At 46.1% G+C, this 27,771-nt stretch overlaps 1 protein-coding gene across 2 annotated transcripts in view; it reads right to left on the reverse strand.

Annotated features, from left to right (window-relative positions):
• ADCY5 (adenylate cyclase 5) overlaps positions 1-27,771 on the reverse strand; it is a 223,833-nt gene extending 196,062 nt beyond the window's left edge. Inside the window, exon 1 of one of the 2 annotated variants that reach the window (XM_056348488.1) lies at positions 25,775-27,771. In XM_056348488.1, the coding sequence (XP_056204463.1) occupies positions 25,775-26,785 (1,011 nt within the window). In that variant the 5' untranslated portion in view covers positions 26,786-27,771. The remainder of the gene's footprint in view (positions 1-25,774) is intronic. The other variant, XM_056348487.1, reaches the window with a different exon arrangement.

A 27,771-nucleotide genomic window follows, 5' to 3' on the forward strand; every position in this document is an offset into this window, starting at 1 on the left:
AGAGGTATCAGGAAGGCACACTGGGACAGGAAAGACAGAACCAGGGCAAATTGCGATGACAGCAGTGAAGGTGATGACCACTAAGAAAACGTGGTTACAGGGAACGAGTCAAAGCTACTGGAAGCAACAACAGCACAAAAAAATAGCAACGGATAACAGCAAAGACACCCCCTTCTCCCTTTATGCAGCAATAGCTTGACAGACACAGAAGTTGAAAGAACAGACCAGTCTTTTGGGCAGAGGGGTGGTAAAAACACCCGAGAAATTAGGCAGAAAGTTAAATGCATCAACAGAGAAAGTGGTGGCAACTCTGTCAAGAAAGCAACATGCAATCTGTCAGTGAAAATACAGACAGTTGTTGTTGGCTGCAGTTTAAAAGCCTCTGCCAAAGGCTGTGAAGAAGTTTGTTTCTTTGGAGCGATGACCTGACTTGGTGAAGATGGCAGCTCAAACAGCTGACCACCACTGTTCTTGAAACAGCAAGGAACCCCAGAGCGTGGGACTGGTTTTGATGGAGTTATCCCAGTGATTAACCGGCCTTTCATAATGGCTGTGAGCTGCAGGCTGTGCCTCCCTGAGGCATGGAGAGCTGAAGTTAGAACAAGCTGTTCCCTTTTTGTCTACTTGCAAATATCTTCTGGTAAAGAGATAACTCAAGTGAGGTCTGCTCTGCGGGAATCTCCAAGGAACGACATCCGAGAGGGTGGGATACATGGCAGGGGGAGGGGTGCTCAGCAAGCAAAGCAATGGCCTTTCTTTCCTAATTACACTTTTTTTTGCCAAGTTGTAATTAGTTTGCCTGCTTTGTCTTCTGCTTGACAGCCTGCTGATCTCACTGTTACCACCCTGCATGCTGACCTGGCAGGAGCTCCTCTCCATCCTTTCCTGGCATACGGATATTTTTATTTAAAGCCCTTATAGACTAGATAGACTTCACTGAATCAGCAAAACTACTCCTGTGATTCCTACTTCTATAACTACCTTTTATTTGGGTATAAAATTCCACTCAGCCCTTCTTCCCACACCCACACAAAGGATTTTGTTCCAGCTCTGCAGGGTATAGAAGCTGTAAGTACATATTATCAGCATTATCGCAGACCCTCTGAAGTCAATGAACTATTAAGTTAAGCAGTGACTGCAGCAGGACCCAAATACTTAACTATTAACTAACTGCAATGAACCAGCTGTCTTAATGCAGGTTGCCTTATGTCCAGGTTAACATCAGGCAAGCTGCTGCAGCACATAGAGTAAGAGCCCATTTCCAAAAAGTACTTTAGTAGAAGGCAATATTTAAATACAAATTCTCAGAAGACTATTTCCACTACCTTCCACGTTATGCAGGGTCACAGGCCATGACCAGAGTTATCCAGCTTCATGTATTTCCATGACAGATCAGACCAATAATGCTACAGGTCAAGAAAGAATTTTTACTGTGGACAAAGACTCCCCTGTATGAGACCCACTCAGAGCTCTGAGCTATATGGACTTGCTCCAGCTAGAAAGCAGCCCTTGCAATTTACGCACTCCATCAGTACTACACTGCCCTGAAGGAAGTATCATTTTTTCACTAATGTGGTATGTGCCTCTCGTGCCAAGTGAAAAGCACACCCTGCCACTTCAGATTGGTAATAGAAACTAAGGGCTCTCCCTCTAGAAGAGCATTTATAAAGTGTTCAAAACTAATGCTTGGTTTTAGTCAACCTGCAAAGGGGTATAGAGTTCCCAAGTGCCAAGAGGCTCCAGGGATGCAGCTGAGGCCATTGCTAAGACAGATAAGCCTGTGCTGCTTCACAGATCTTCCTTGGATGTTCTCAGTGCCCCTCTAAAAGTCCTTTGGCCCATCACAGTCATGAAAGCCCGCATCCTGCATTCCTGCAGCCAGAACCCTTGACAAGTGGGTTGGTGTTGCAGTAGCTCCCCGATTCACCACTCGGCCTCCTTCGGAAACAATGTGCATCCCCAGATGGCCCGAAATGGAGCACACATCTCAAACAGTCAAAGGGATTTCCTCTCCCTCATTACCCCCTATCACCCGAGGCTGCCCCTGGTGTTGGGGGCAGAAGGACTTCAGGTGTCCCCTCGTCATCAGCCTGCTGGCCAGCTGCGCCCCAGCTGTGAGCAGCCGGTTTTACATTCCCAGCGCCGGGTGAGACTACTGACAGACACATCCCCAGGGACTGACTTGCACAACAGGAAATCTGAAAGGTGCATTTATCTACCTTGCCAGTTCTCTAGGCTACACGTTATTAACACCGACGATAAAGCTAAGGGGGAAAAGAAATAAAATAAAAAAATGCCCAGCCTTGCCAGCAAAACAAAGGCACTATGCCCCAAACCGGCCTTTGCTGGAATTTCCGTGCCCATACCAGTGCAGCAGGCGTGTCCCTATCTGGAGATGTCCAATTATCCCACACTAAGGATTTTTAAAGCCTGTGGGAGCTAGAGTTAAACCCAGTTGCCACCAGTTCCTATCATGAGCACTCGTTCAAGAACATGCCTATAGAAAAGCAAGTCTGAACCTTTTGGTGGGTTTAAAATAGCTATCAACCACCTTGAGTGAAGCAGGGCTGGTTTGGGTGGGGCGTGCTGCTGGCAGGGCTGCGAGAGGCACAGGTTTGCGTTTGTACTTTCGACTTCTCTGTTGTAGGCCCAAAGCTGCAGGAACCACGTGCTGATCGCTGTGTGCAGATAAGTCCAGACAGCTTCGCTCTTCCAGGCCTCTTTGCTTCTCCTTAAAGGGGAAATCTCAACTCTTTTTACTCCAAACCTTCCCACCTGCTGGCAGGCTGTTTCTCCCCAGAGGGCATGCATTTTCCTGGATACATAATTTCCCAGATATTCCCAACAGTGGTAACCTGCCTGCCTAGGATTCGGATGGCTTTCTTTCAGCTCCTGGAACTATATGCTGTGAATATACAGTATGATAGGAAATGGGAATATAAAGGCATGGGGGGTGACAGCTCCTACCCTGAGATCTAACTTGGAGATTGGGGTGGGACATCACACAATGACAAAGTCACCCCGGGGATTAAAACAGAGCCCACGTAGCATTGGCTGAAAAATTGGAGCAGACTGAACAGACAGAGCAGTTAGCACTGCAAATGCCAGAACTCACAGAGGCTGGTTTCCTCCACCCTTGCATCTTGTGGCCAACCCACTTGCTCCAGCTGAAGCTTTTCTGTGTTTTGGCACTTAGAAAATTTTTGCCTGAGTCAATGCCCCAGCCTTCGTTCAGGGGAGCACTGACACCGCGGCCTTTTGCCTCTGATTGAGTGCTGCCCCACACCGCCGGGCTGAGTCCCCCCCTCCGTGCCGAAGCCCACACGGGAGGGCAGCAGGCATGGGGCACCATCTGGGATGGGCAAGGGAAAAGCACTTTTCAAAGAAATAATCCGAGCAGACTGATGCGAGCGCCATAGCCTGAGTTAACTTTAGATTTCAAGTGGAAGAGCTGCTGGCGACTTGCCCAGATTCCCTGGCCTGCTGCCTGCCAAGTCCTCAGAGACTATTTTTATCATTATTTATTTATTAAAATTAACTGTCTTGGGGCTGGACCGCAGACAGACGGAATCTAAAAATGCAGACGCTCAACAGAAAGCTAGCTGGGAGGTAGGGGGAGAGGTTAATTCTAATATCTGGTCCTGTCCCACTGAAAAGAAAAAAACCAAAACTTCTAAGAGAGTTTGTGGCTTAACAGGCTTAAATTCTTGCAATTCTTCTAGGCACCACGTTGCCTAGAAAGAGAAGGTACCAGCTCACCTGGCAGGTACACATGCTATTTCCATACAGACTGGCAGACTGGGCAACAGCTTACAAATTCGGAGAAAGGTCATGGAATAGGAAGAAATTGATGCCATGAAAGCTGACAATCCACTGTACCAATCCCAAGCAGAAGACACCAATTTTAAGGAGCAACCTGAATCTGTAACTGATTCTCTGCTACAAATCAGTTTTATCTGCTGAGATCCTCTATGAGAAAGGCACTCTGCTTTTTTTTTTTTTTTCCTTTTTGGCTGCCCGAGACCATTAAATTATACCACACAGGATGCTTGTAACTAAGCACTCAGTTCAGCTTCTGCTACTAGATACCTAGTCTTTTGCTATTGCCTTAGAGACCTAAAGATAATTCCTTTCAGTCCTTCCCAACCTGTGCTGAAACCAAGCCAAAGAGGCCATATATCCCATATTAAGCCCAAACCACACTGTTATTTGGAGAATGCAAATCCAGCCAAAGCCACAAACAAAATGGATTGTTCCAAAATGCATTACCAGATGGATTGTGATGAATGAAATGCAGAACACCTACAAAGAGATTTCCATCTTCAAAAGGAACCAGTGCATCTGATCTCCTCAAAAACCAGGTCTGGGAATGGGGAACTATGGCAAGCGAGACTAATTCTTTCTACAACAGAAATACTTCACACAGATGAACGCTTTCCACCCACAGACCGTAAAGCACTTTTTCTAAAAGCAAGAACTATTCTGGTTTCACTCAGAATAGCAGAAGCAAGGCATGTAAACCACTTGCTCAGGGCCACACAATACAACATGGTATTGTCAGCATTTTGACCTTGCTTTTCCAGTGCTTACCTTGTCCTATTGTGCTGCCTGGACAATGTGTTGATAGACAACAGGCTTTCTATTCCAACAGAGCCCTGCAAATCAGTTACCAGTCTGCCCACATCATGCCTGGGTTTAACTGAATCAGGAGCTGGTGGCTGTTGCTAGCACAACACTGATGCAGGAAAATTCATCATATTCGCACATTAACAGCATGAGCCTTGCAAGCATGACACAGCATACTGCTGGAGTGTCACACAGAAATGAGGGATTCACTTTTGATGTACTGGACAGCCACTCTTCTGCAGGACTACAGCGTGGGTCTCAGTAGTTCACGTGGCTCATATGACTCTGCATATCCTCTTGGTAGGATGTTTCCCTTGATTTCAGTGGGATTTCTAGATGCAAAAGGATTCACAGTTCTAACGATGCTTCAGCACACTCTGAAAAAGCCAGGATGTATGTGGATTATCTGACAAATTCAAGGTCTCTCCTATATGCACTGATCCAGGTCTGGAATATAGGTGTCCTCCTTAGGCAGGTCAAAATCACAGTCCAAACCACCATGATGCTAACAGTACAAGATTTTAGTGACATCTTACAGATTATATACAAGTATCCCACTACAGAAAGTTTTATTTGTAGTCCAAGCCTCACAACCTATCAAACATGAAGCACAAAATCTTCCTTTCTCCCATTATAGAGGAACACTTTAGCTAGGAGGGCCATTTCCATGAGATGTGCTATATTTACATTTTGAAATGTGTGCAAGGCAGGAAAAGAAAAAGGACTGTTTGACTGCTAATGAATCACCCTTGTTGAAAGTTTCCTTTGGGGCATTCTGCCATTAGAGTCACTTTGCTCTGCCTGCTTTTTAGCCTGACTTTCTCCTGGCTTCATTCACCTGACATACATCTCTCCTTAGGTTGTAGGAATATACACCTCTGTTTTTGTAATTTTACATGTCATTAGCTGGGCAACAGATTAATATAATATATGGCTGTATATTAAGCTCACTGCAAGGGCAATGATTAAGGGGACAAAAGCATTCTTTAAAATAGCCTTTTTCTTTCAAGAGTAACCTTGATACAGTCAGAACAGTGCTTGTGTACCATTCATCTTCAGCAGAACTTTGCTAAACATTAACTAGTTGCTCCTCATATCACTTGTGGCGTGGTCTCTATAAAAATGCATTAATTTCCTTTTCAGTTTAACAAAGATGAGACTGATAAATTAAAACGTGTTGCTAGAGACCAGAGATTAAATTAAAGACATGCATCAGGACTTGGACCCTCTCAAGCCCTATGATCTGCTCTGTCTGTTAACAGTGAAGTATTGACTGCTTTCTCCTCTTTTATTCTGATGTGGTCCATGTCAGATCCCATTCATTATATGCATTAAACCAGAAATAACCACCTCAAGAGCTGTGTTCTGGTCAGTTTCACTCATGTTAAACCCATACACAATTTCATGCACACAAGCACTAACAAGAATGTTACGCATCCTACCTTCCCCTGTACCACAGAATCATAGAATTGTTTATGTTGGAAAACACCTTTAGGGTCATCAAGTCCAAACGCTAACCCAGGGCTACCAAGTCCATCACTAAACCACGTCCCTAAGCACTGCATCTACATGTCTTTTAAATACTTCCAGGGATGGTGATTCAACCACCTCCCTGGGCAGCCTGTTCCAACGCCTGACCACACTTTCAGTGAAGAAACTTTTCCTCATCTCCGATCTAAACCTCCCCTGGCACAACCGGAGGTCATTTCATCTTGTCCTATAGCCTGTTATTTGGGAAAAGAGACCGACCCCCACCTGCCTACAACCTCATTTCAGGTAGCTTTAGAGAGCAATAAGGTCTCTCCTCACCCTCCTTTTGTCCAGGCTAAACCACCCTAGTTCCCTCAGCTGCTCCTCACAAGACTTGTGCTCCAGACCCTTCCCCAGCTCCATTGCCCATCTCTGGACACGCTCCAGCACCTCCATGTCCCTGTTGCAGTGTGGGGCCCAAAACTGAACCCAGGATTCGAAGTGGGGTCTCACCAGTGCCCAGTACAGGGGGACAATCACTGCCCTGGCCCTGCTGGCCACACTGTTTCAGATACAAGCCAGGATGCTGTTGGCCGCCTTGGCCACCTGGGCACACTGCTGGCTCACGTCCAGCCGGCTGTCGACCAGCACCCCCAGGCCCTTTTCCTCCAGGCACTCCCAGCCCCCTGCCCCAGCCCGTAGCGCTGCGGGGGGTTGCTGTGACCCACGGGCAGGACCCGGCACTGAGCCCTGTTGAACCTCATACAACCGACCTGGGCCCATCGGTCCAGCCTGTCCCGGTCCCTCTGCAGAGCCTCCTGCCCTCTGCACATCAACACCCCCCAGCTTGGTGTCACCTGCAAACTGACTGAGGGTGCACTTGATCCCCTCATCCAGATCATCGATAAAGATATTAGACAGAACAAGCCCCAAATCAAATTTCAGATCTAGCCACTTCCCAGATTTAGGTCTCCACATACCACAAAAATACTTACATTGCCACAGCAAACGCTTCTTTTGGTGGCTGTACCAGGCTACGCAGGTTCACAGTATGCATTAACCAGGCAGAAGATTTCTCTTCCGCAGGGGAGAAATCACACCTGGCACAACATATTCCCTATCAGGACTTCATCCAACAAACCCCCTCAGAGATCCCCAATTTAATGAACTAAGTTGTTACTCCTTCATTCTCAGCATCTCTTTCCCTCCATCTAGCCCTGGAAGCCTCCACCTCTTCCTTCTAGAAGGAGCCTCAATAGGTAAAACACAAGTTCAATAAAAGCATAAGAAAGCTGTGTGAAGCCTATTCTGTGCAAAGCCACAAGACCCCACAGTCCAGATTTGCATACACAAGATCCCATCCCATTCAAGTAATACTTTTTCACTTAACTACTGACCTATGCCACTGGGCAAGGCATGCAGAGGGAAAAAGGATCCTGCAGAGTGCTCTTCTTTGCCTGCTGAAGGACAAGACTAGGCACTGTAAAACATCCTGCAAAGAGAAACTGAAATGCACCCGCTCAGCTGTTGAGCCTGACTCACTCAGAGCCACACTCACATCCAGCGTGGGTGCAGCTGAAGTGACACAACAGCTTTGTAGGTTCATGGGTCTGCCTGCTTCTAGCAATTTTGCATGTGCAAGGGGGCACCACCACCACACTGCGGAAAGCTTGTGATCTGCAAATTTAACTTTGCCCAATTCCACAGACTCAGAGCCTGGAAGAAGAGGTGGTAGCAGCAACACAAAGACAGGGCACAAGAGCCTGCCAGCAGTTTGCCTTAGATGGATACTGACCCTTGGATGATGAAGCTTACTAGCGGTCTGCTGTGTTTACAGTTATACAGCAGATGGTTCCTTTGAAACAGAAAAGCTCAAGAACAAAACAGGAGGTAGGCCTACCACCGAGTTGTTTGGTGAAAGTTTCCTACAATTTTTCCATTGTCAGTCCCAGCTGAGAGATTTTTGTTATGGAGAAGTCACACGTGAAAAAGAGGACAAGCACGTGCATGCCAGGAAAGTTTAGTAACTGTTATTCCCATCATAAGATCCATGGCAAGACATTCTGGGTCTCATCATCAGAGTACCAGCCTGTCTTTGTTTCTTCCATCCAGCCCCTTGTTCTCTCCTCCCTCCACCCTCTTCTTTGAAGCCTCCTTCAGACAATTTTGAGCAATCATCACCCGCTCAGCCTGTTGCCATATACCCACGGCACCCTCCAAGGCAGCAGCAGGGCTTGGGCCATACCTGGCCTATTTTGGTGCCCCATCCCTCTGCACAGCCATGGATCTGTGCTTCACCACATCCTACACTGCACACTATCAGACTGCTAATTCAGCCAGCTCATGAGATTTTGCTCAGCAGGCACCAGATAATACTTCACATTCATTTTAATTGCGACTTCTTTGTAATGTTTTCCTTTGTTCAAGGGAGAGAAGAAAATTAAAGAATTGGTTAATCTGGTCTATATAATAAAACAACTTTATTCTGAAAAATAACAACCCCAAGGGATGTCTCACAGCTGCCTCTCCTCAGCTCCATGCACCATCCTACTGATCTTCTTGGTTTCTTCCAGTCTGCTGCTCCTACCAGCTCCATCTAGGCCCAAAAGCCTCCTCCATCTCACACATGGCACTTGCTGTCTCATACACAAGCTCTCCTTCACAGCCCATTTTCAGTTTGACCCTCCCCAGGGTCCCAAAGACCTAACTCAACCATCCCTTATCATATCCCACCTCTCCACAGTAAGCTGCCACTGCCTTCTCTTGCTATGGATGGTACAGAAAGGGCTGGAGAACAGGAGAAAACAGGCAGGACTGCAAGCACAGAAATCAACAAGGAATCAGTAGCCCAGCCACTAGCATCCCTAGGTGCTTGCCCTTCACCTGGACAGCACAGGTCATGCCTTTCCGCTTCGGGCCAACACCCAAAGCGTTTTCGGTAGTAACTTGTTCCCTTTTGCTCTCCCAGCATTCAAATTCAAAGTATCTCCATTGAAAAATGTTTCTGTGCTTTAACAAAACCCAACAGACACCTAGCCTCTGAGTCTACTGTATTTTCTTTCATTTCTAGCAGAAGTCTGCTGTTCAGAGCTTAGTCAAAGGCGCGGTGAGAATCCTGTCTGCTCTACCACACCGATTTCCACTGCTGATCACATAAGTAATCAGCATGCTGCGATATGCAAGACTGGTCAGGCAGCTCGTGCCTATTCAAGTGCAGCTACATCCAGAAGCCTGACAGTAGGAAATACAGAAGCCCACAAGTTTATAATTTATTCTGTAGAAGTGACTAGAGGCAAGAGGAGGCAGTCACACTGTTTAGTCTATGAAAAATGCTCTTTAGGAAGATTTTAGATGCCTAAATTCAGAAGACTCACTTGGGAGCTTTCAGATGCCTGAGGCATCCCATGTTGAGCGCCTAGGCACTACAGGAAAAGAGTGAGTGGCTTTGGAAACTGTTTCACAGGTTAACCAACCCTAAATGATGCAAGAAGGTGGTTTTACTCCTTCCTCGGGTATGTCCTCCCCTCCCTTATTACTGAGGCTAGAAAACAAGGACCTCAGGAAGCCACAACCATTCCCCTTGTCCTACAAAGCAGATGGGTCAAACCAGCTGTCCCATAGGTTCACTGTGACAAGCATGGGATGCTGAACAACATACCAAACCCACTTTCATACAGCACATTGCCCCCACCATAATCAGGACAGCCACACTCTGTGCATGCTCATCCAGGAGGATCAGATTGCTGTCCACATCACAATCCTCAAACACCTTGGCAAGGAGAGGGATTCTGCCAGCTCAAGGGGTTGATCAAACGAACAGAAACTTGGATCAGACACAATCACTGCAGAAGGCTAGAATACAGTCTCCCAGACTCAAAGCAAGTGAGCACTCATGAACAGAGCCGTTAAAAAAAAAAAAATATCTCACTATTCCATATGCTTTTCCCTTAGGACAATTATTCTGGCTTGAAAAAAAAAAAATTATGTTGGTTTTAGAAAAAGCTAAGTTCAAACAAAGCCCAGCCACCGTTTTCTCTACCACAGTTTCATAAAACCCTTTAAGGCAGATGCTAACGTACAGCTGCACATACAACAGCCACAGAAACGCTGTGAACAAGAACCAGTTCAGAGCACGGTTATGGAAAGAGGTGCCGGTGCAGCTTCCTCGGCCACCGCTGACAATGCTGTTTTGTTCTTCCATAAAGCTGTTTTGTTTAGGGCCTTCTTTGGAAATTCCGTGATGAAACACATGCGAAGCAACAGCACAGACACATGTGCTCCTTCAGGATTGTTTTCACCACATAGCCCCCAAGACCTCCTCAGCCACAGCCTGTTCCATATGTTCATTACTTCATGAGCAGGGATATAGAGTCCTGTCCACACAGTTTCTGTCTGCCTGTCCCCACTCCTCCCAAAAGTCACCAAGCACTTCTGTGGCAGCTGCTTTTCATGGGTTTTGGAGCTGGCTTTGATGGCAGCCACAATGATAGGGCTGACACACCCTTTGTGAAGTCCATCCACCTCTGTAAATCACACAAGCCAATAGTCCTGATGACACAAAATCATGGCTCAACGCACACTTCTGTTGCAGAAACATTTAGCAGCATAACAATGCAAGGACCTCAGCACAAGAAAGTTAGGAAACACTTCAGTATTAATGCCAGCTAAGTAAAAACCTGCCGATTTCCTCAGCAAAATGGCACTTGACCCACATTATCTAGAAAGCAACCGCTTGCTTGTTGTTCTGTGCAAACCCTACTTAAAATGAAAGAAAAAACGACCCACATTTGAACTGTCTCAATAACCAGTGCTGCATAAGAAAAAGGCTCCCAAGGTAACTCCATTAACCCAGTGTATCTTCAGTGCAGAGGTTCTATAAGGCAATTTTTCTTTTGCAGGAACTCACGCTGAACTTTTCTTCTTGCTACAGCATCTACTCACAATAAAGCTGGTTACTGCATACTCCTGTCCAGAGCAATCCCACCCCATGAAAAAACCAGCTTCCCCCTCAAAAACACATTTTCATAAACTACCAGCTCCCTATTAAGAGACATTTTATGAGACACAGTAAAGGTACTACTTGTCAGACATTCTAAAAACAAACCTAGACGGGTCATCCATGCTGCAAGGTGCTCCGCTGCAATAACGAAAGCCATACAAGGAGGCCTGCACCAAAACTTCATGACCAAATTAACATGCCTCACCTACACTTCCCCACCCTCCTAACTGTCAGTGGCCTGTAAGGTCTCTTCTGGTGTTTCAACCCCTTATTTTTCCTATAATCACTGAGCATTCAACTGCAAGTTTGTTTTGCTAGACCCTTCCTATCCAGTCTCATTTTAAAAATCTTCTGGAGCAGTTAATATTCTGGTTAAGAATCACATCATGTAATTGCATATATATGGAGCTTACACACACACCATCAATACCCCAGCATGTACACACTCCAGAGAGTCACCATTGCTCACAAACAACTGGTTATCACTGAAATTTTAAGGCCTCTGTCATAGTCATACCTAAATCAAAAAGATGGGTGACAGGAGGATTGCTCTGCATTCTCCCACCAGCGTGCATGCTCCTTTACCAGGCGATGCCGCTTGCAGTGCGGTTCATCAGAAACCAGCTCAACGTTCTGCTGAAAAGAGGTCAGAAACTGAGGGTGACAAAGCACATCAGGGAGAGACGGCACTGGAGGTCTGCAAGGCCCAGCTGCAGCACGTTGGGCAAGCCATGGCCTGATCTGCTAGAAATAGGTATCGTTCCCTCCACAGCGCTGGTAGCAGGAAGAGGCAGGTGGGCCAGGCTAGGCAGCAGAAGAAAGAGGCAGAATGCCAAGGTAAGCCTGAAGCAAATTGAGTATCAGAAGGCAGCAGGTTCCTTTGAGACTGCTTCGTTGCTCTTTTGGCAGAGGAGGAAAGCAAGCCATTAAAGAGGCAGCATACACCCGTGCCGACTTCATTTGCAGCACTAATTGCCATGCACGTGCGCTAATTGCCCTCACATGAAGTGCAAGGAACTGGGCACTACTTGAATCCCATGCAGTAGGTGAGGCTTCCAAAGTAATGCTTGTTGGATCATGCTCTCATCACACACTCCACTACCAAAGCAGGAGGGAACTGGGGCTGTGTCCTTTTTTAATAAAGTTATCCATTGCAGTTTATTTAGATACCAAAAAGCAAAATTTCAACCAGACCTCCAAGAGACATTCAGGATATTAACAAAGTCTGGAGCTTCTTACCAAGGTAAGAGGAGAAAACAGCCACTGAAACAAACTCTTCTCTGCTGTCACTGTGGAGCACAGGGCAATGCAGGTACCTTACGCAACCATTTCTCCTTTTGTCAGTAAGCAATGCCATTTGACTGTTAGTGAAAGCTGACAGCTGACAGGGCTCATCCTCGCTACCTGCTCAGGTAAAGTGCACCAGAAAAATAAGCTCCAGCAGCAGCAACACAGAGCTGCACTGCCTGGGGCCTTTTCCTGTGGCTGTTTACAATGTTAAGGAGGTGAAAACAAGGAAGCAGGAGAGGAAGGGTGGGCTGCAGCAGGTGAAAAGACCATGCTTGGCCATCCTCTCTTCTGCTATGTTAAGGATTTCCTGGAAATAGGGCTTTATGCTCTTCCCTCCAACAAATTCTGAAAGCAGCACGTCCCTATCAAGATGTTGTCCTTAACATCCTTCAGCTGTATCTGTTTTCTCCCTAGATGATATCCACCCCTCTGATCTGGCAGCTCAGGTGCACAGGTGCACCTCACAGACTATTTTGGTCCAAATAAATGGACTACACTTTTAGTTGAGCTGGGCTGGGAGCAAAAAAACATTTCAGTTACTGAATTTGATTGTCTCTTTGGCAGGTACTGCTGCTAAAGCACACATGACCAAACCCTCAGTGATCCATTACCATATGGGTGAAGAAGAGGAAAATGCACCTCTCACTACTAAATTTTTTTACAGTATTTCTTTTCAAGCTTTTGGGGTTTTGTTGGTTTTTTTGTTGTTTTTTTGTTTTTGTTTTTTCCCAGGACCTACAGAGGAATCAAGCTAGGGAGAGAGACAGGAGACACTGCAGACACATCTTTCACCAGCATTTCTCTGAAAAATGTGTACTGCAGGGTGCCTAGTACCAGACAGATGCCTTTCAGTAATGTGAGGATTGATCAGTGTAAATCAGTCACTTTTGTTCTACACCAGCTCTTCCTTCCTACAAAAATAGCCCTGAGGGGAGTTAAAGGCACTTTGCAAGCAGCCAGAGGGCAAAGGTATTTTTGGTGATAGGCAGAACACATTTAGATTCCAACTAATTTCTTGTGGTGCTAAATAAAAACTAGATAAGGCAACAAGGATTTAGGGTATGGTTTAGACACAAGTAAGATTCCTGTTAGATCTGGCTGGGACAGGGAATAGCAGAGGGAGAAGGTATCCTGGCTGTTAAGATTCAGAAGTTATTCAACTCAGCCCAGGGAATTGCAGCCCTAAGGCTACTGTTTGTGCAGAGGGCACCTTTCAGGGTTTGGTTTTTTTTTCTCTTTACTGAAAAGAACAATTTTTTGCACCCTGCCCAGACCCAAGCGCTAAGTTTCCACCAGCAAGCCAATATTACAATGCCACCCATTTGAATGGAGTACAGTATTTCTCCAATAATCTTCAGCAGGAGGTTTGGCATGCAGGAAGCTGTCAGCATCTCTCCCCATGAAGTTTTACATACAGCAATATGCTCATGCTGTGGCAAGGCACTGGCTGAACAGTACATGTAGTATTGCAAATGCTTAAACAAAAGAAGAGCTGATGGAAACCACTGGGGGGACCCTACTGATCTCTAAAACTACCTGAAAGGAGGTTATAGGGAGGCGGGGATTGGTCTTTCCACCCAGGTAACAAGCAACAGGACAAGAAGAAATGGCCTCCAGTTGTGCCAGGGGAGGTTTAGATTGGAGATTAGGAAAAATTTCTGCCCTGAAGCGTGATCAAGCATTGGAACAGGCTGCCTGGGGATGTAGTGGAATCACCATTCCTGGAGGTATTTATAAAACAAGTAGATGCAGTGCTTAGGGACATGGTTTAGTGGTGGACTTGACAGTCCTGTGTTACCAGTTGGATTATGATGATCTCAAAAGTCTTTTCCAACCTAAAGGATTCTATAAAACCAAAGGAGATTCTGCCAGGAAAGACACAGAAGAGCGTCACCTGCCACTTCAAGCATTTAATAACCCTGGATCCCAGAACTACATCTTATTACAGTATATTGCCCCAGTCACAGCTGCTGTGGAATTAGCAATGAAAAGGTTTACTCTCATCCTCAAGCAAGAGGCCAGGCTCTGAAAGCAGACAATTTCTCTGTGAAGGATGAGTTGTAAGCAGTCACTGCCATCCCTAGCACAGAAACAGTCATATCAAGGAGACACTCGTGACCTGGCTACTGAGAAGCAGCTTTGGTAACAGGGCCAAGGGCTGGCTAAACATGACAGATAAGCTCCTCTCTTGACTGTCCCTATCGCAAGTGGCCCCAGCCCTTGCCAAGGGGGTAAACACGTAGCACAGAAGGTGACACCATCTCTTCTAATAGAAAATGGCATATATGGGCAATGCACTAAGTTAATAATATAAAGTACTCCTGACTTACACAAGCTACAGTCTTACCCTAGAGATACTGCTGTAAAGATTGGTCTGTTCAGAAAAGTTTATCAAAATAAACTGAAGAAAATTATTTAAACATGTGTGAACACTCCCCTTAACAAGCGTGACTATTTAGTTTGCATTCCCAGTGGAAGTGAATGACATGAACTAGGTCCATTTGCATCTAAAATAGAAGAGCAAGGTGATTCCGGCAGTGGACTACAGCCTTTATACAGTGGGGGCTATACTGCAGTTGAACTAATCTGCCTGGGTACCTTTCCCTGGCAACATTACTTGCACAAACCTTTAGCATCACGACTACAGCCAGATACACATTATCAGGAAAGAAAAAAAAAATGCAATATCCTAACTTTCTCTAATGGGAGATGAAAATATTTTCAGGAAATACTTCCTTAAGTATTTGTTCACAGTCACTTCAACCACGGCTGCAAAAAGCACACACTTTTAAGAGCCCCTGGAACAGCCCTGGAGTGCTAACAAGTTAACTAAGTATACCTACTCTAACAGCTGAGAAGGACTAGGCACTGAAAGAGAAATCACCTGTGAAATGACATTTAACCTTCAAGCTTATTGCTTGTACTGTAGTGCTTTCAAGAAGGCTTCATTCAGGAATGAGACCCAACTGCGCCAAGTGTTATACAAACGCACTGTTTGTGACGGAGAACCTCAGGCTTCAGGTGGGGTGGGAGCTGGGGTTAGGTAAAACAAGGAAAACCAAGAGTCAGTTTCAGCTAAGAGCAGCCAGAGCTCTAGTCACGGACATCTCTTCTTTACTGTCCGCTCCTACCCAGGGCTGTGCTTGCTTGTTTGCCTAAAACAACAACAAAAGAAACAAAGAAAACACATACTGATGTGTCGTGATCCCAAAGAGCACGTATACAAAAGAGGTTTTTTTTCAGATGGATCTTTGATTAGTACTTGCCACAAACACTTCAGGCTGACTTGGTCTTGTCTTGGTGCGGTGGGATGGCATGGCATGGCTGACCTCTGGAAGTATCCCTCAACCATACCATCTCTGGTTTTGTAGCTTTCAAAAGTTATCAGTGCATCTGTCATACCAGGGGGGTGACACTTTCTCCAGCACACCAACACAACTAAGAAGATACAAGTTTGTGCTCTATCCCCTCATTTTTCTGGCTTGTCAACAGCCTTGCAAATTTCTCAGATATGATAGTACAACTCCCATATGCACAGCAGCTATTTGGTGGTGTACTACCGAAGAGTCCAGAATAGAAATGGAGTGAAGAAAGACTCCATATTCAACATCAATTAAAAAGGCAAGAACATAATTACCCAGTACAAAATCTGGGCATGATGTCAGAGCCCCTTCACAAACTAACATGACCATCTGTGTTATGTTTTAAGTAGATGCCGCCACCTTGAGCAGGAAAATACCCCCAATATGTTCCATCACAGGGTGTTATAATCCTGTCTTACTGAGAGAGGAGAGGAAAAAAAAGTACTGGTTCAGTTCACCTTCATTTCAGAGATCACTGCAGATTGCTTTTTCAACTGACAAATATTGTGCAATTCCGCATTTAAACTATTTTTTTTTTCCCTCCACACCATCTGAACAGAAGAAATCAGTAAACGTAAGAGAAGAATTGTTCAGTGAGTAATGTTAAAAAGCTCAGTATTCCTTTCTGGCCTTAAGATCCAGCCAGTTCACCACACAACAGCAGTTCCCACTTCCCACTAGTAACCTGCTTCACGTTTAACAGTTTTAAAGACTGCAGTTAGCTTTTAGCGTGAGTGAGACTGACATTTTAATTACATAGTCTCCCACCACACTGCAGAGCATCCTCCTTTCCTAGCACCACAGAACATTTCTTCCCTTCCTCTACGAGATTACTAGTAACCACCTGCCCAAAAGAAAGAAATCCCATACAATTGAAAATACCTTCATTAATAACATATACCTTGGTCCACCCATTTGTGCAATTCTGTACATAGGTACCCACACATCAAGAATACACACAAAGCTGCTGTTGGGTACCTCCCAGCCACCTGAGAGAGTTCACTCAGCAAGCATGTCTGAGTAGCTCTGTCATCTGTGGGCTGTCCAGCAAACTACTCTTTTTAGAAATACCGATTTGAGTACTCTCTTACCACATTGCTAGGTCTAAGAACTCAGTTTTCAGATTCTGAGGGACACAGAGATCAGTACTTGTAGCATTTAGTCTAGAGCAGGGAATAATGAGAAGGAGCTATGGCTTTTTCTGGAGGGGAAAACACAGCCAGGGAACTGTCTGCATTAGCAATGTTTTATGACAGATTCCTGCAAGCAATGTCGTAGCCTTTTCTTTTGACTATGAAGTGAGACAGAATGTCTTATACAAGCTGCAAACACGTTTAAGGAATAAACAGTGTACGTAAGTTGCTGCTTTGAGAGATCAATTTCTAATGTCCGGGGGAAACACAAAAAAAGAAAAGACAAACCTTTCTTCATTTATATTCGCCCTCTGTTGCATCAGCACAGTCCTTTGTTTACTGTCTGCAAAGATGCACTCTGATACTAGCAGAATGTGTACGTTAAATTTGTAGAGCAGCTTTAATCTCAAAAAAAAAAGAAAAAAAAAGAGGAACGTTTCCCAGGAAAAAGGAGGATGCTAGCAAAGCACAGCAGTACCACAAAGGCCCAATTCACAGGAAAAAAATTTATGGATGTTGCATGGATGTGTAAAACTTTCCATGAAAATAAAAGGAAGCTTAATATTGCATCTGAAAACTCATCACTCAAAACCACAGAAGAAGCGGTCTAGCTAGAGGAATTAAAAACAAAATCAGGGCAGGACTGATGACCCTTTGAAATATACTTCTCTTCTGGTATTTCTGCTGCTATGAAGTAGGAGAAGCCACAACCGATGACCATACAGTGCAGCCTGGATTTGCTTGATGCTATTACTACAGACAATCCGGATAGTGTCTTAAATACACAAATATGATTTGTGTTCTTGATGTCTGGGAAAGAGTAAGGATACATTGCAATCACGTTAGTGACTTATAAATACGAAGAAAAAAAAGTACGTATTTCATTTGCAGAACAAAGACTGACAATATAATGAAACTTTCTGTAGTAAATGCTGTAACAAAAATCCCACTCAGCGTCAGTGAGGCCAGCCTGGCACTAGAAGCAATACTGTTGGTGATGCCAACACTGTCCATGAATTCTTAAATGGTGGGGTCTCTTACCACTTGTAAATACATCATCTTTGTGGTGCAAAACTGACCTGTGTCTGGCTGAAGCAGTTCACAAATTTGTCTAACCACCAGGCTTCTGATGGGAGAAGGGCTCCCTGAACGTTCAAACGCAAAGTTGAAGGTGGAAGGTAGAGCTTTAAATTGCATTCAGTCCATTTCTCTGGCTGTCAGAATAAGACCATCTCATGCTAAATTCTACTACAGATCTGTTCAATGATGCCATTCCTGTACCTGTACTTCATCCTGACAGTGATGAAGCTGGCAAGACTTATCACCATCATAAAACATTGGTATTTCCTTGGGAGTGGCCCAGTCACAGGTGCTAAAAAGCATTTTGACTCTTGTCTTGGCCTGACAGCCGTTTTATGTGTGATCTTATTAAGTGCTAGAAACTTCAAGCTTTCCTGTGATAAGGTGAGAACATTTTGGAGTTCAGGAGACAAATATTAAAATTCTTGTCTGTTTCTCACACCCCCTCATAACTAGATTATATTTTTTAATATCTTTGGGGTTGTGTTTTTTCATTCACATGAGATTTCCCCTTGGGTTTTTACCTAGCCTGAGGACTCCATAATAATGAACCAAATTACATTTCTGGCAGCAGCTGGATACATCTCAAGTAGAGACAAAAACATTTTTATTTTTTTGAAAAGTATCATCAATGTCAAAACAAAAAGAAGAAAGAGCATCCCCTGGATGCAAGACATCACAAGTTCAGATCACTAGGCTAGACTTCAGAAGGTGGGAAGGAACTAACACCGAGTGTATCCCACATCAAAACACAGGACTCACAGAAGATGAAAAAAGTCACACAGCAGTTATACAGGAACCTCACCCACTTCCCAGAAGCTGTGAATCTTCACATACTTCGCACACACTTTATCACTGTCCAACCCTGCTGGGCCATGGAAAGAAAACACATAGCTTACCATGAAATCACATAGCAGGGAGTCTCGGAGACTGGTGCACTCCAGCTCCCTCTGCGTTACATCATTGCATCTTCTGGGTACAGATCACCTGTGCAAGGTGCCGTTTAAATCCTACAGTGCAAAGCAGATGGGAAGATAAAGCTTGCCCAAGGCTAGCAAAACTTGGAGCCCTGTCTTCTACCTCTCCAAACAAAAGTGGGCATTTTCTCAGAACTGCACCCACCTGCATGAGGGGTTGGGGGGTGGGGGTGGTGATGGAGAAAAAAAAAAAAAAACACCAAGAAAAAAAGAAAAAAAAAAAAGGAAGACAGGAACTCTTCAAAGCACGTTCTCAGAAGCCAGTACCAGCTACAGGGTGGACGACTTCACCACACATATGGAAGCTGCTGCCAAAATAATTTCGTTTTTTACCTCTCAGTGTTCCAGCTGCTGTGGGAGATTTTTCATTGCATCTCCTAGCAGGACAGAAGGAAAGTTCTTTTAGTTCAATTGGAAAAGGAGAGTAATATCCAGTACCAAAATATGAAGACAAAACCAGCTCTTCCCAAAAGGCTGTAACTGTTCCAACTACTGCAATGGCCCAAAAGTTAGTAATTGTTCCAATTTTCTTAAAAGACTGAGAGGGAGCTATGGCACATGACTGAAAGATTAGCTAATCAAACAGAAATTGAATGCATTTGGAGGACAATCTGGTGCCCAAAGTTCACATTCCAGCTGGGCAGAGTCCCAGTCCTCTTGCACCCCAGACCTTGGCAGTGCTGCCCAAGCAACTGTGAACTCTGAGCAAAAGGGCATTTAGGAAGAGCTGAGCCAATTCAGGCTCCAAGAGGGCACGACAAGTTCCAGTGAGCCATTAACACCAGGATAATCAGGATTTTGTTTCTAGTACCGTTCAGGTTTTTAAATCATCTGAATGCAGTTACTCACAAAAGACCACATAAATAAGATACTCTGTCAGAGACCTGTCCAAGTTAGGGTATAAGGGTCACACTGGTGTCAAACCAAGCCATCGAGCTTGGGACACTGAGGGAGAAGTCAATAACTGATTTGTACGATTAGGGCGTAGAAAGCTATCCTTCTGCCTCATGCGTCTTGATGAAATCCAACCTTTTGCTGAAGTATCTTCACCTCTCCAGAAATAAGCAGAACTAGCACACCCTGCCTTTTCAAGCGTGTCATAAAATGTCTAGAAGGACAAGCCTTTTGCTGGAATGAGCTTATCTGGCAGAGCAATGCACCTAAATCTTCTCCATCAAGCTTTTTCTTCAATTCACCAAGATCCAAGCCAGCTATAAGATTGCAATTGCTACCGCAAGGCTGAGAGGAATTAAGACAAATGGGTCAGTTTACCAAGACAACAAACCTACTAAGAATCTAGGAACGCAGAAAAAATTAGACACACAGCACTCTATTACACTAACCAGTGTACGTTACAGTGAAATATCAAACTAATGCAGGGTAGTGGGAAGGAGGATAAAGAGGGGGGAGATTAGGAGGTGGCAGGATCATAGGGTAATTTAGGAGATAAGAAAAACAGATATGCCTTTGTAAACCTCAAGCAAGACACACATTCCCAAGAGATCCAGACAATATTCCTACTAAGGACTAACTGATATATAATACCTCAGGGACTTAATTACCTCTGTTACAGAATTACACTAGGGAGACAACTACCAATGCAATGGTTACTGAATATTTTGGATTACCATTATTTCCCTGAACAAAAGACCACAAACCATCAAATTTTACAAACTTCAGTCAAATTGTTGCTTGGGCAGATTCTTTAGTTGTTAGCAGTGCTGGAGCACATCTTACCATACAAGAGCTCTACTGATATCAATGTTTATGCAGAACAGGACATTAAGTGCTGTGTGAGGCACATGGTATCTGGCCCCACGTAGCCAACTGCCTTAAAAATCACACCCTAAATGAACATTACTCAAATTTATTTTCCAGGTGGACAAAAGTAAAACAGGCATCAAACAACCGTAAGAAAAGTGACACACAGATCTATCTGCATTTCAGGTAGCTCATCTCTCCGTTACAAATAAAAGCCACTCAAAGACAACGAAAGTACAATACAGTGACTTGAGTAATTCACTTCTGAGAATCTGTTAGTCTCAAAACCAGTCATCACCTACATATCTTAAGCACAGTGAGGCTGAGATGGAACATACAGTACTATTTCTCCTGCTATATGACTAGCTTCTTGTTGAATGAGATTTAAATTGCACCTAAAAAGCATCTTTACGAGACACTAGAAGATATCCACCAGACTCAAGTCGATATCCTATTACAGTGAGAAGCTGGTTTTAGCCCTGCTGAAGTGACAGTTTATTTAGGGAAAGGAAAATGAGAAACTGCACACGTTTTCACACCAGCATCTTCCTATAAATGGTTAAACTGAAATGCTACACTTTCGAGAGAACCACCGTGCAGCTGTGGATCAATCATGTACCATTAACGTGGACTGACAGGGAGAAAGGCCAGCACATACACAGTTCTCAGAAGTGAAGGATGAGGAGTACTAATGTAATGTTGTTATGATGGAGGCATATGGAAATGGGCTGAGCAAGAAGTACCTCAGCATCAGGAGCCTTGAATCGGAGTGCCATAAACAAGAGCCATGCACTGGGGCAGCTGTTCAGAACTGTGCTATCAGAGAGCCTTTGCAGAAGCTTTGCAGTAGTATTTGGAGAGGAAAGCAACTGGAGCATTTCAGTTTCTCTTTCGATAGGGATACTGACACAAGACAAAAAGTATTTATCTTTCCCAGTCGTCTGGTTTTGTGGTACCTTAACAGTCACCCGCTCACACTGAGTTAATAAACTACAAAGGCTTAACTGTATCCTTGAGCAAGGAACCTCAGAAAGTTACAATAAAACAGGTTTGGATGGGAAAACAGGAGCAAATCTAACCTCAGTCCACAGGTTTGTTTGATGTTTTTATCCCTTACTCCTGGTCCCCCACCCACAATCCCCATCCCTTTTTAAGTCTGCTTCAGAGCCCAATAAACTCTGTTGTGAAACTCCTTGTCCCTTAGCTCCTAGTCTTGCAAAAATGCCAGTGCTTACTCAAGACTATCTGCACTGAGGGCAGCTGGTCTGCTCACATGACCTAAGCATCTGCAACCCACATGCTGTAAGTTCTTCCATACATCTGTACAAGTTTGCGGATCAGCTAGGTAGCTTATTCCTACCAGAACATAGACTAAATCTCAGTATCATCTTTGTTGTGAATGCAGGACAGTGTATTGATAAATAGGATATTTCTTTCTCAGTGAAGTATTAGATAGTCTCATTTGCATGTAAATTACTTCTTAGATGAATCCTAGAGTTGGATGTGTTTTCAGAGCCCAAAAGCGTATCAAAACCAACCTATGGAAAAGGTTGGCCTAAAACCAGATACACTATATATAACAAGGAGAGGAAGACATGGTCTTGTGTACATTGTAACATATTTGTAATCCAGACTGTCCCAGAATAACACAAGGGCACAAACTTGAAGACAAAAGCAGTCATCCCCTCCCCAATAAATCTGAAAGCAGTCCCTCAAGAATTAATTGATCAAGCATCAATTTAAGTAATCAAGATTTGTAATTGGTGAAGCGTCACATACTTAACGGGCTCTGCTTCTGGCAGCAGTCTTTGGATGCGAGTAAATCCTCAAACACAATTTCTTTTTCTCCCCTCCCTCAGCATTGGATAACTTCTGAATATAATGCAATAATTTGCATTATTTAGCTTTTTTGTTCTAATCAAACATCAATTTGAAAAGCCGAGGTCATTGCCCCTACCTGATCAGACTCACAGAGGTACCAAGTATACCTGTTGGTTTTGCTAGGGGTGCTCAAGGCACTCTTTAGCAAGACAGACCCCAGACTCCTCCAGGTAGTAAAAAGAAGTCAGAGCCTACTTCCCAAGTCCAGTGACCCCAGAAGAATTATTAAAAAAAACCAGCCCATCTAAGACTGAACAATCACAACTACCTTTACTCCTGTCACTTTACCGACTCAGAAATAGAGGACCGCCTTAACCCTTTCATGAAGCCTGACTAGCATAGTCTCAGACCAGAGAGCTTGGCGGCAGATAAGTTCAGTAGTGCTAGGAGAAGGTAATTCAGACAATAAAAGCATAAAATTCCTCAGCAAGGGAATCCAACAAGTTGCCTTTCTCCCAAAAGGGATCTACAGCCAAGGATTTTACTCTCTTGAGAAAGAGAAGCAGCAAACTTTTTAACAGGCTCCTGAGCCTCACAAAAGTGCACAACAGTCCACACAAGAGTCACGCCGCTTTGAATGTTAGTGGATCATAACAAGAGTGTATGATTTTTCCTGGCTTGGAAACAACTGGGACAAGATTAAAAGAAAAGAGCCCCCACAAAGAACTTGCTTAAGTATTATGGTTTAAAATGCCATGAAAAAGAGAGGAAAGGGGATACACATCCTAACCAGCCTTTCTTCTGTGACTGCCATGGATAAAGAACCATCTGGTCACGTAGTCACAAATGCATTCAACATCCACTTCTGCTCCACAAAACCCAGGCTGATGTGACTGCCAGCATGAAGTCACTGAAAACAACTTAACCCCCTCTTCTCATTTTATGTGGTCTTCATCTGCCTTCGCCCCAGTAGTTTGAAGGGGGAAAACAGGGCTTGTGTGCATCAGTGGGGCAGAGCTGAACAGAACAGATTTCCATGGCAACGAGATACAGCCCCAGTGAGGAAGGCCTGTTAATAGATGTGAGGCAACGTGCTCAGCAGAAACAGATTTTTCTATCAAACAGCCAGAGATAGCGGCTCATGTTCATACGCAAACGTGCAAGGAATCTGATTCTTGGCCTTGTACAACCCCACTGAATTCAGCCAGAGCTACGCCAACGTAGACCGCAGCAAGATAGAGACTGGCATTTGGTGTTAGTACAAAAAAAACCCCCGCAACACAGAGAGACACTCTGCCTTTGAAAACAAAGTAAGAGCACATCCTAAGACGTTCCTCATTAACTAACTGCAGGAAAACCCAACTAGTTTGACCAAATCTAGTATGGAAGCGAAAGCAACTGTGTAATGCACAGATTTGTACATACCGTACCATCATCTACTGCCCGTGTATTTACCTTTGACAAGTGCACATTTATACACAAGCCCTACCTCTTACAAATAATCCTGCTGCACTTAGAAAGGGAAGGAACTGTAATGATCCCAGATCCCCTACTTAGGGAGTCAATCTTCTGGCCTTTGTAATTTAGGCTTCTTCCCATAAAAATACAGTTAGCAACACTCCAACATAACAATACTTTATGTACTTGTTAGTATCCTTCAAACTCAGCTTTGCTCGTAACAGACTTTTAAGTCTACTGGTCATAATCATGACAAGCTTTGCCTTCATATGTAAGAATGCAGCCTCCAAACACACTGAATTCAATAGAACAAGTCTCGGTTTATAAAGTTAAGAGCATGCACAAGGCTTTGCAGGACCAGAGCCCCAACGAGGAAGAGCTAAGACCATTAGCAAATTTTTCTAAGTCAAGCAGAAAAACAGCAACTGCCCTGCTCACAGCATATGCTCTGCTGGAAATGTACAAAAAGCCATTTATATCACGCATAAGCAAAATATGCCATGTACAGTTTATAAAAATATCTGTAACAAGCTAAGAACAAAGCCAGAAACTGTCCAAGCAGGCTTAACTGGGCAGTGGGGAGAGAAAAGAGTAACTTCATGGGCTATTCTGTGGAGCAGAGCAGCGACAACCCCATCCCAGCAAAGTTTTATTTAAGCCCTACAACTTTTCCTGATGCTGCAGCAGGTGGAACGCAAAAGGACTCAGAAGTAAGACTCGAGGCAGGCACTGCAAATGCAAGGCTTTATTTCATATTATGTGACAGGGCTGTAAAGCTACCAAACACCTGATTTTAATATACAGTCCCCAGTTACATACAAGCATCAGGGCTGTATCTGTGACAGTCTCAGCCTTGTTCAGAATCCTGTTCATCAGGATGACGATTAATTACCACATAGCTACAATGTTTTAAGTGAATGGTTTCCTGATTGCCAATGTGTCTGGCAAGCTTAAAGCACATGAGCCCCAAGGCTGCTTGCTTGCTTGAAAAGAAGAGCGACGCCTTGTATTGCTGTTGTTTATACAGATATGGTAATTAAAAATTGCACTGTAATGCATTCGATAATAGTCTTATTGTTCCCGTGAACTGAATTGCTCCAGTTAAACATAATATCACAGCTAAAGTATAGTCTACATTTATACTTTTTTAAAAAACTTTTTTTTTTTTTTCTGGCTGTATATGAACCCTGGGCTTCTTCACCATAGATATTTCCAGCACATCTGTGAGCAAAACACCTTCTCGCTCAACCAAAAGCTCCACATCCCCATGGAGCACACTCTGCGACGCACAAGCAAGCACTACAGTGACACCAAACCCAGACTTGGGAGTGACACACAAGGATAACCTCTAGCTGACAAAAATGGCAAGGCTTTCCACACATTTCTTGGTAACACGGCAGCAGGCACGGATACCATTCCACAGGTGTGCTTAACGCGGAGCTATTTACGTTAAATACAACTGAAGGGCATTAGCAGGGCTGGCTGACAGCGCTGGAGCAGCAATCACGGGAAACCAGTAAGGCACACTTCTTAAACGTTTAAAGCCTTAACAGAAAGCAGCAACGAGGAAACACCACAGCTATAAAAAAAAAGCAAGATTACAGGCTAGCCACCATGTCATACAGCATCCCACCTCATAGCAGATAACCTAGGGGTTCGACTGAAAGCCCTGTCAGCCTTCCAGCATTGGGCAGGCCTGTGGAAGTCAGACAAACCCTCTGACTTTCCTCACCCTTCAACACGGCGGGCAGGTGGGGGCCGCTGAGCGCACACCCGAACCGCTCGGGGCTCGCCTACCTGCTTCAGGAGGAACTTATCCTCCGCGTTGATCTTGAGGGAGACGGCCAGGTGGATGGCGGAGAGCACCACCCCGCTGATGACCGCAGCCCTCATCCGCACCGGCAGCAGCGTGTAGATGCTGTAGATAAAGAAGACGGTCCACCAGATGCCCTCTGAGGCACTCCTGGGCCACACCAGTAGAACCCCTACCACTTGCACTGCCAGGATCACCAGGATGACAGAGTAGCACGCCAACCACATGTGGTCCTGGTGGAAGTCGTTGCGGTTGCACACCATGCACAGCACCACCATCAGCAGGATGGCCAGAGAGAGCACCACGACGTAGGATACCTCGTAGTGGCCGTGCGCAGCATGGAAGATCAGCATGACCACGCAGACCAGCACCAGCACGGCCATGAGCATGGTGAGGCTGCTCTGGTTGAGCCGGAAGAAGTAGCGCTGGTAGAGGCGCTCCAGTTTCTCTGACTGGAACTTCTTGGACCTGAAGATTTGCAGCAGGCTGCTGCAACAGCTGCCCATGGAGAAGGCCGCTTCGGAGTCCCCCTCGTCGCCGTCCTCCTCCTCCAGCTCCTCGATCTTGGCCTTGATGCGTCTCTCCTCCAACCCCAGCTCCACGGACCGGGGCCGTACCTCCCCCTGCTCCCCCAGCTGCCGGGGGCTGGCATTGTTGGGGGCAGTGGTGGAATCACCGCCGGGTGGGTGGCGGGACCGGTGACGTCGGCTGTCGTCACCATGCTCCTGCCAAGCAGATTTGGACCTAAAACTCATCATCCTGCAGCCACTCTCCCCGTGGCTCCGGCTCGCCTGGGGCTCATAGTCTTCCTCACTCCTCCACCTGCTCAGCATGCGGGAGGCCTTCTTGCCCGAGGACCTGTTGGGAGGCGGCGGGTAGGAGTAGCCATTGGCCCGGGCCTCCGCCTCGCCCCAGGCCGAGCGGTGCTGCTCGGAGCCTGCCCAGGGCGAGGGGCCGCCGAAGCCCGGGGGGCTGACGCTGTTGGAGCGGGACATGCCCGGCGGGAAGGGGCAGCGGGCGAGGGGACAACCGCCGAGCTGGTGCAGGGGGCTCCCCCACCGCAGGGGGTGCGCAGCTGAGAAGAAACCCCAAAAGACAGTGGGGAAAGGGGCAAAAATGGAAAAAAAAAAAAGGGGGGGATAGAAAAAAGGCAAAACCCGCAAATACCCCCAAAGTCTCCAGAGGAGCCAGGTGTCCCCCAGAGCCGGGGTCTCCCCGGGGGACCCCTCAGTGCAGCACGGCGGGCGCCATCGCCGGCCCCGGTGCTTCGACACCCCCGAGCGAGCTCGGCGCCGCCGGGGCCGGGACGCCCCCCGCCTCAGGGCAGCTCTCCCTCAGCCCCGCGGCAGCCGCGGGGGCTCGGGGTGCCGCGGGGGCGCCGCATCGCATCGCAGCGCGCCGCGCCGGCCCGGCACCCGCCGCTCGGGGCTGGGCGCAGGGCGGGCGGGCGGCGGCACCGGCCGCCCCGCGGGGAGGCGGGCGGTTTCGCCGCGGGCCGGTCGGCGGGGAGGGCAATAAGGCTCAGGCTCGTAGGGCCGCAGCAGCCTGCGGGAGCATGCCCTGCCGGGGGAGCCCTGGGCGCGGCGGGGGAGGCTGCCCGGGGCGGGCCGGGCTGCGGCGGCAGCGCCCCTGCCTCGCCTCGCCTCCCAGCGGCGGCGGCGGAGCCCCGGTGGCAAGGCAGGGCCAGCGGCAGCCGCACTGCTCATGCACACGGCCGCCGCTACGCCGCGGTGCCTTCGGGCGGCGGGAGCGCCTCTTCCACGGCACCGGGGAGGGGGAGAAATGAGCAAATCTGAAGGGAAAGGAAGGAGGGAAAAAAAAAAAAAAAAAAAAAAAAAAAAAAGGAAAAAAAAAAAAGGCGGGGGCTCGGCGCTCCCTCCCCCGCGCTGTCACAGGAACGGAGCGGCGGCGCAGTGCTACGGGCGGCAGCGGCCCAGCACGCCTCTGTCAGGGACGGCGGCGGCAGCCCGTCCCGGCCCCG

Source organism: Falco biarmicus, chromosome 8 (assembly GCF_023638135.1).
Source record: "Falco biarmicus isolate bFalBia1 chromosome 8, bFalBia1.pri, whole genome shotgun sequence".
Classification (NCBI taxonomy): Eukaryota; Metazoa; Chordata; class Aves; order Falconiformes; family Falconidae; genus Falco; species Falco biarmicus.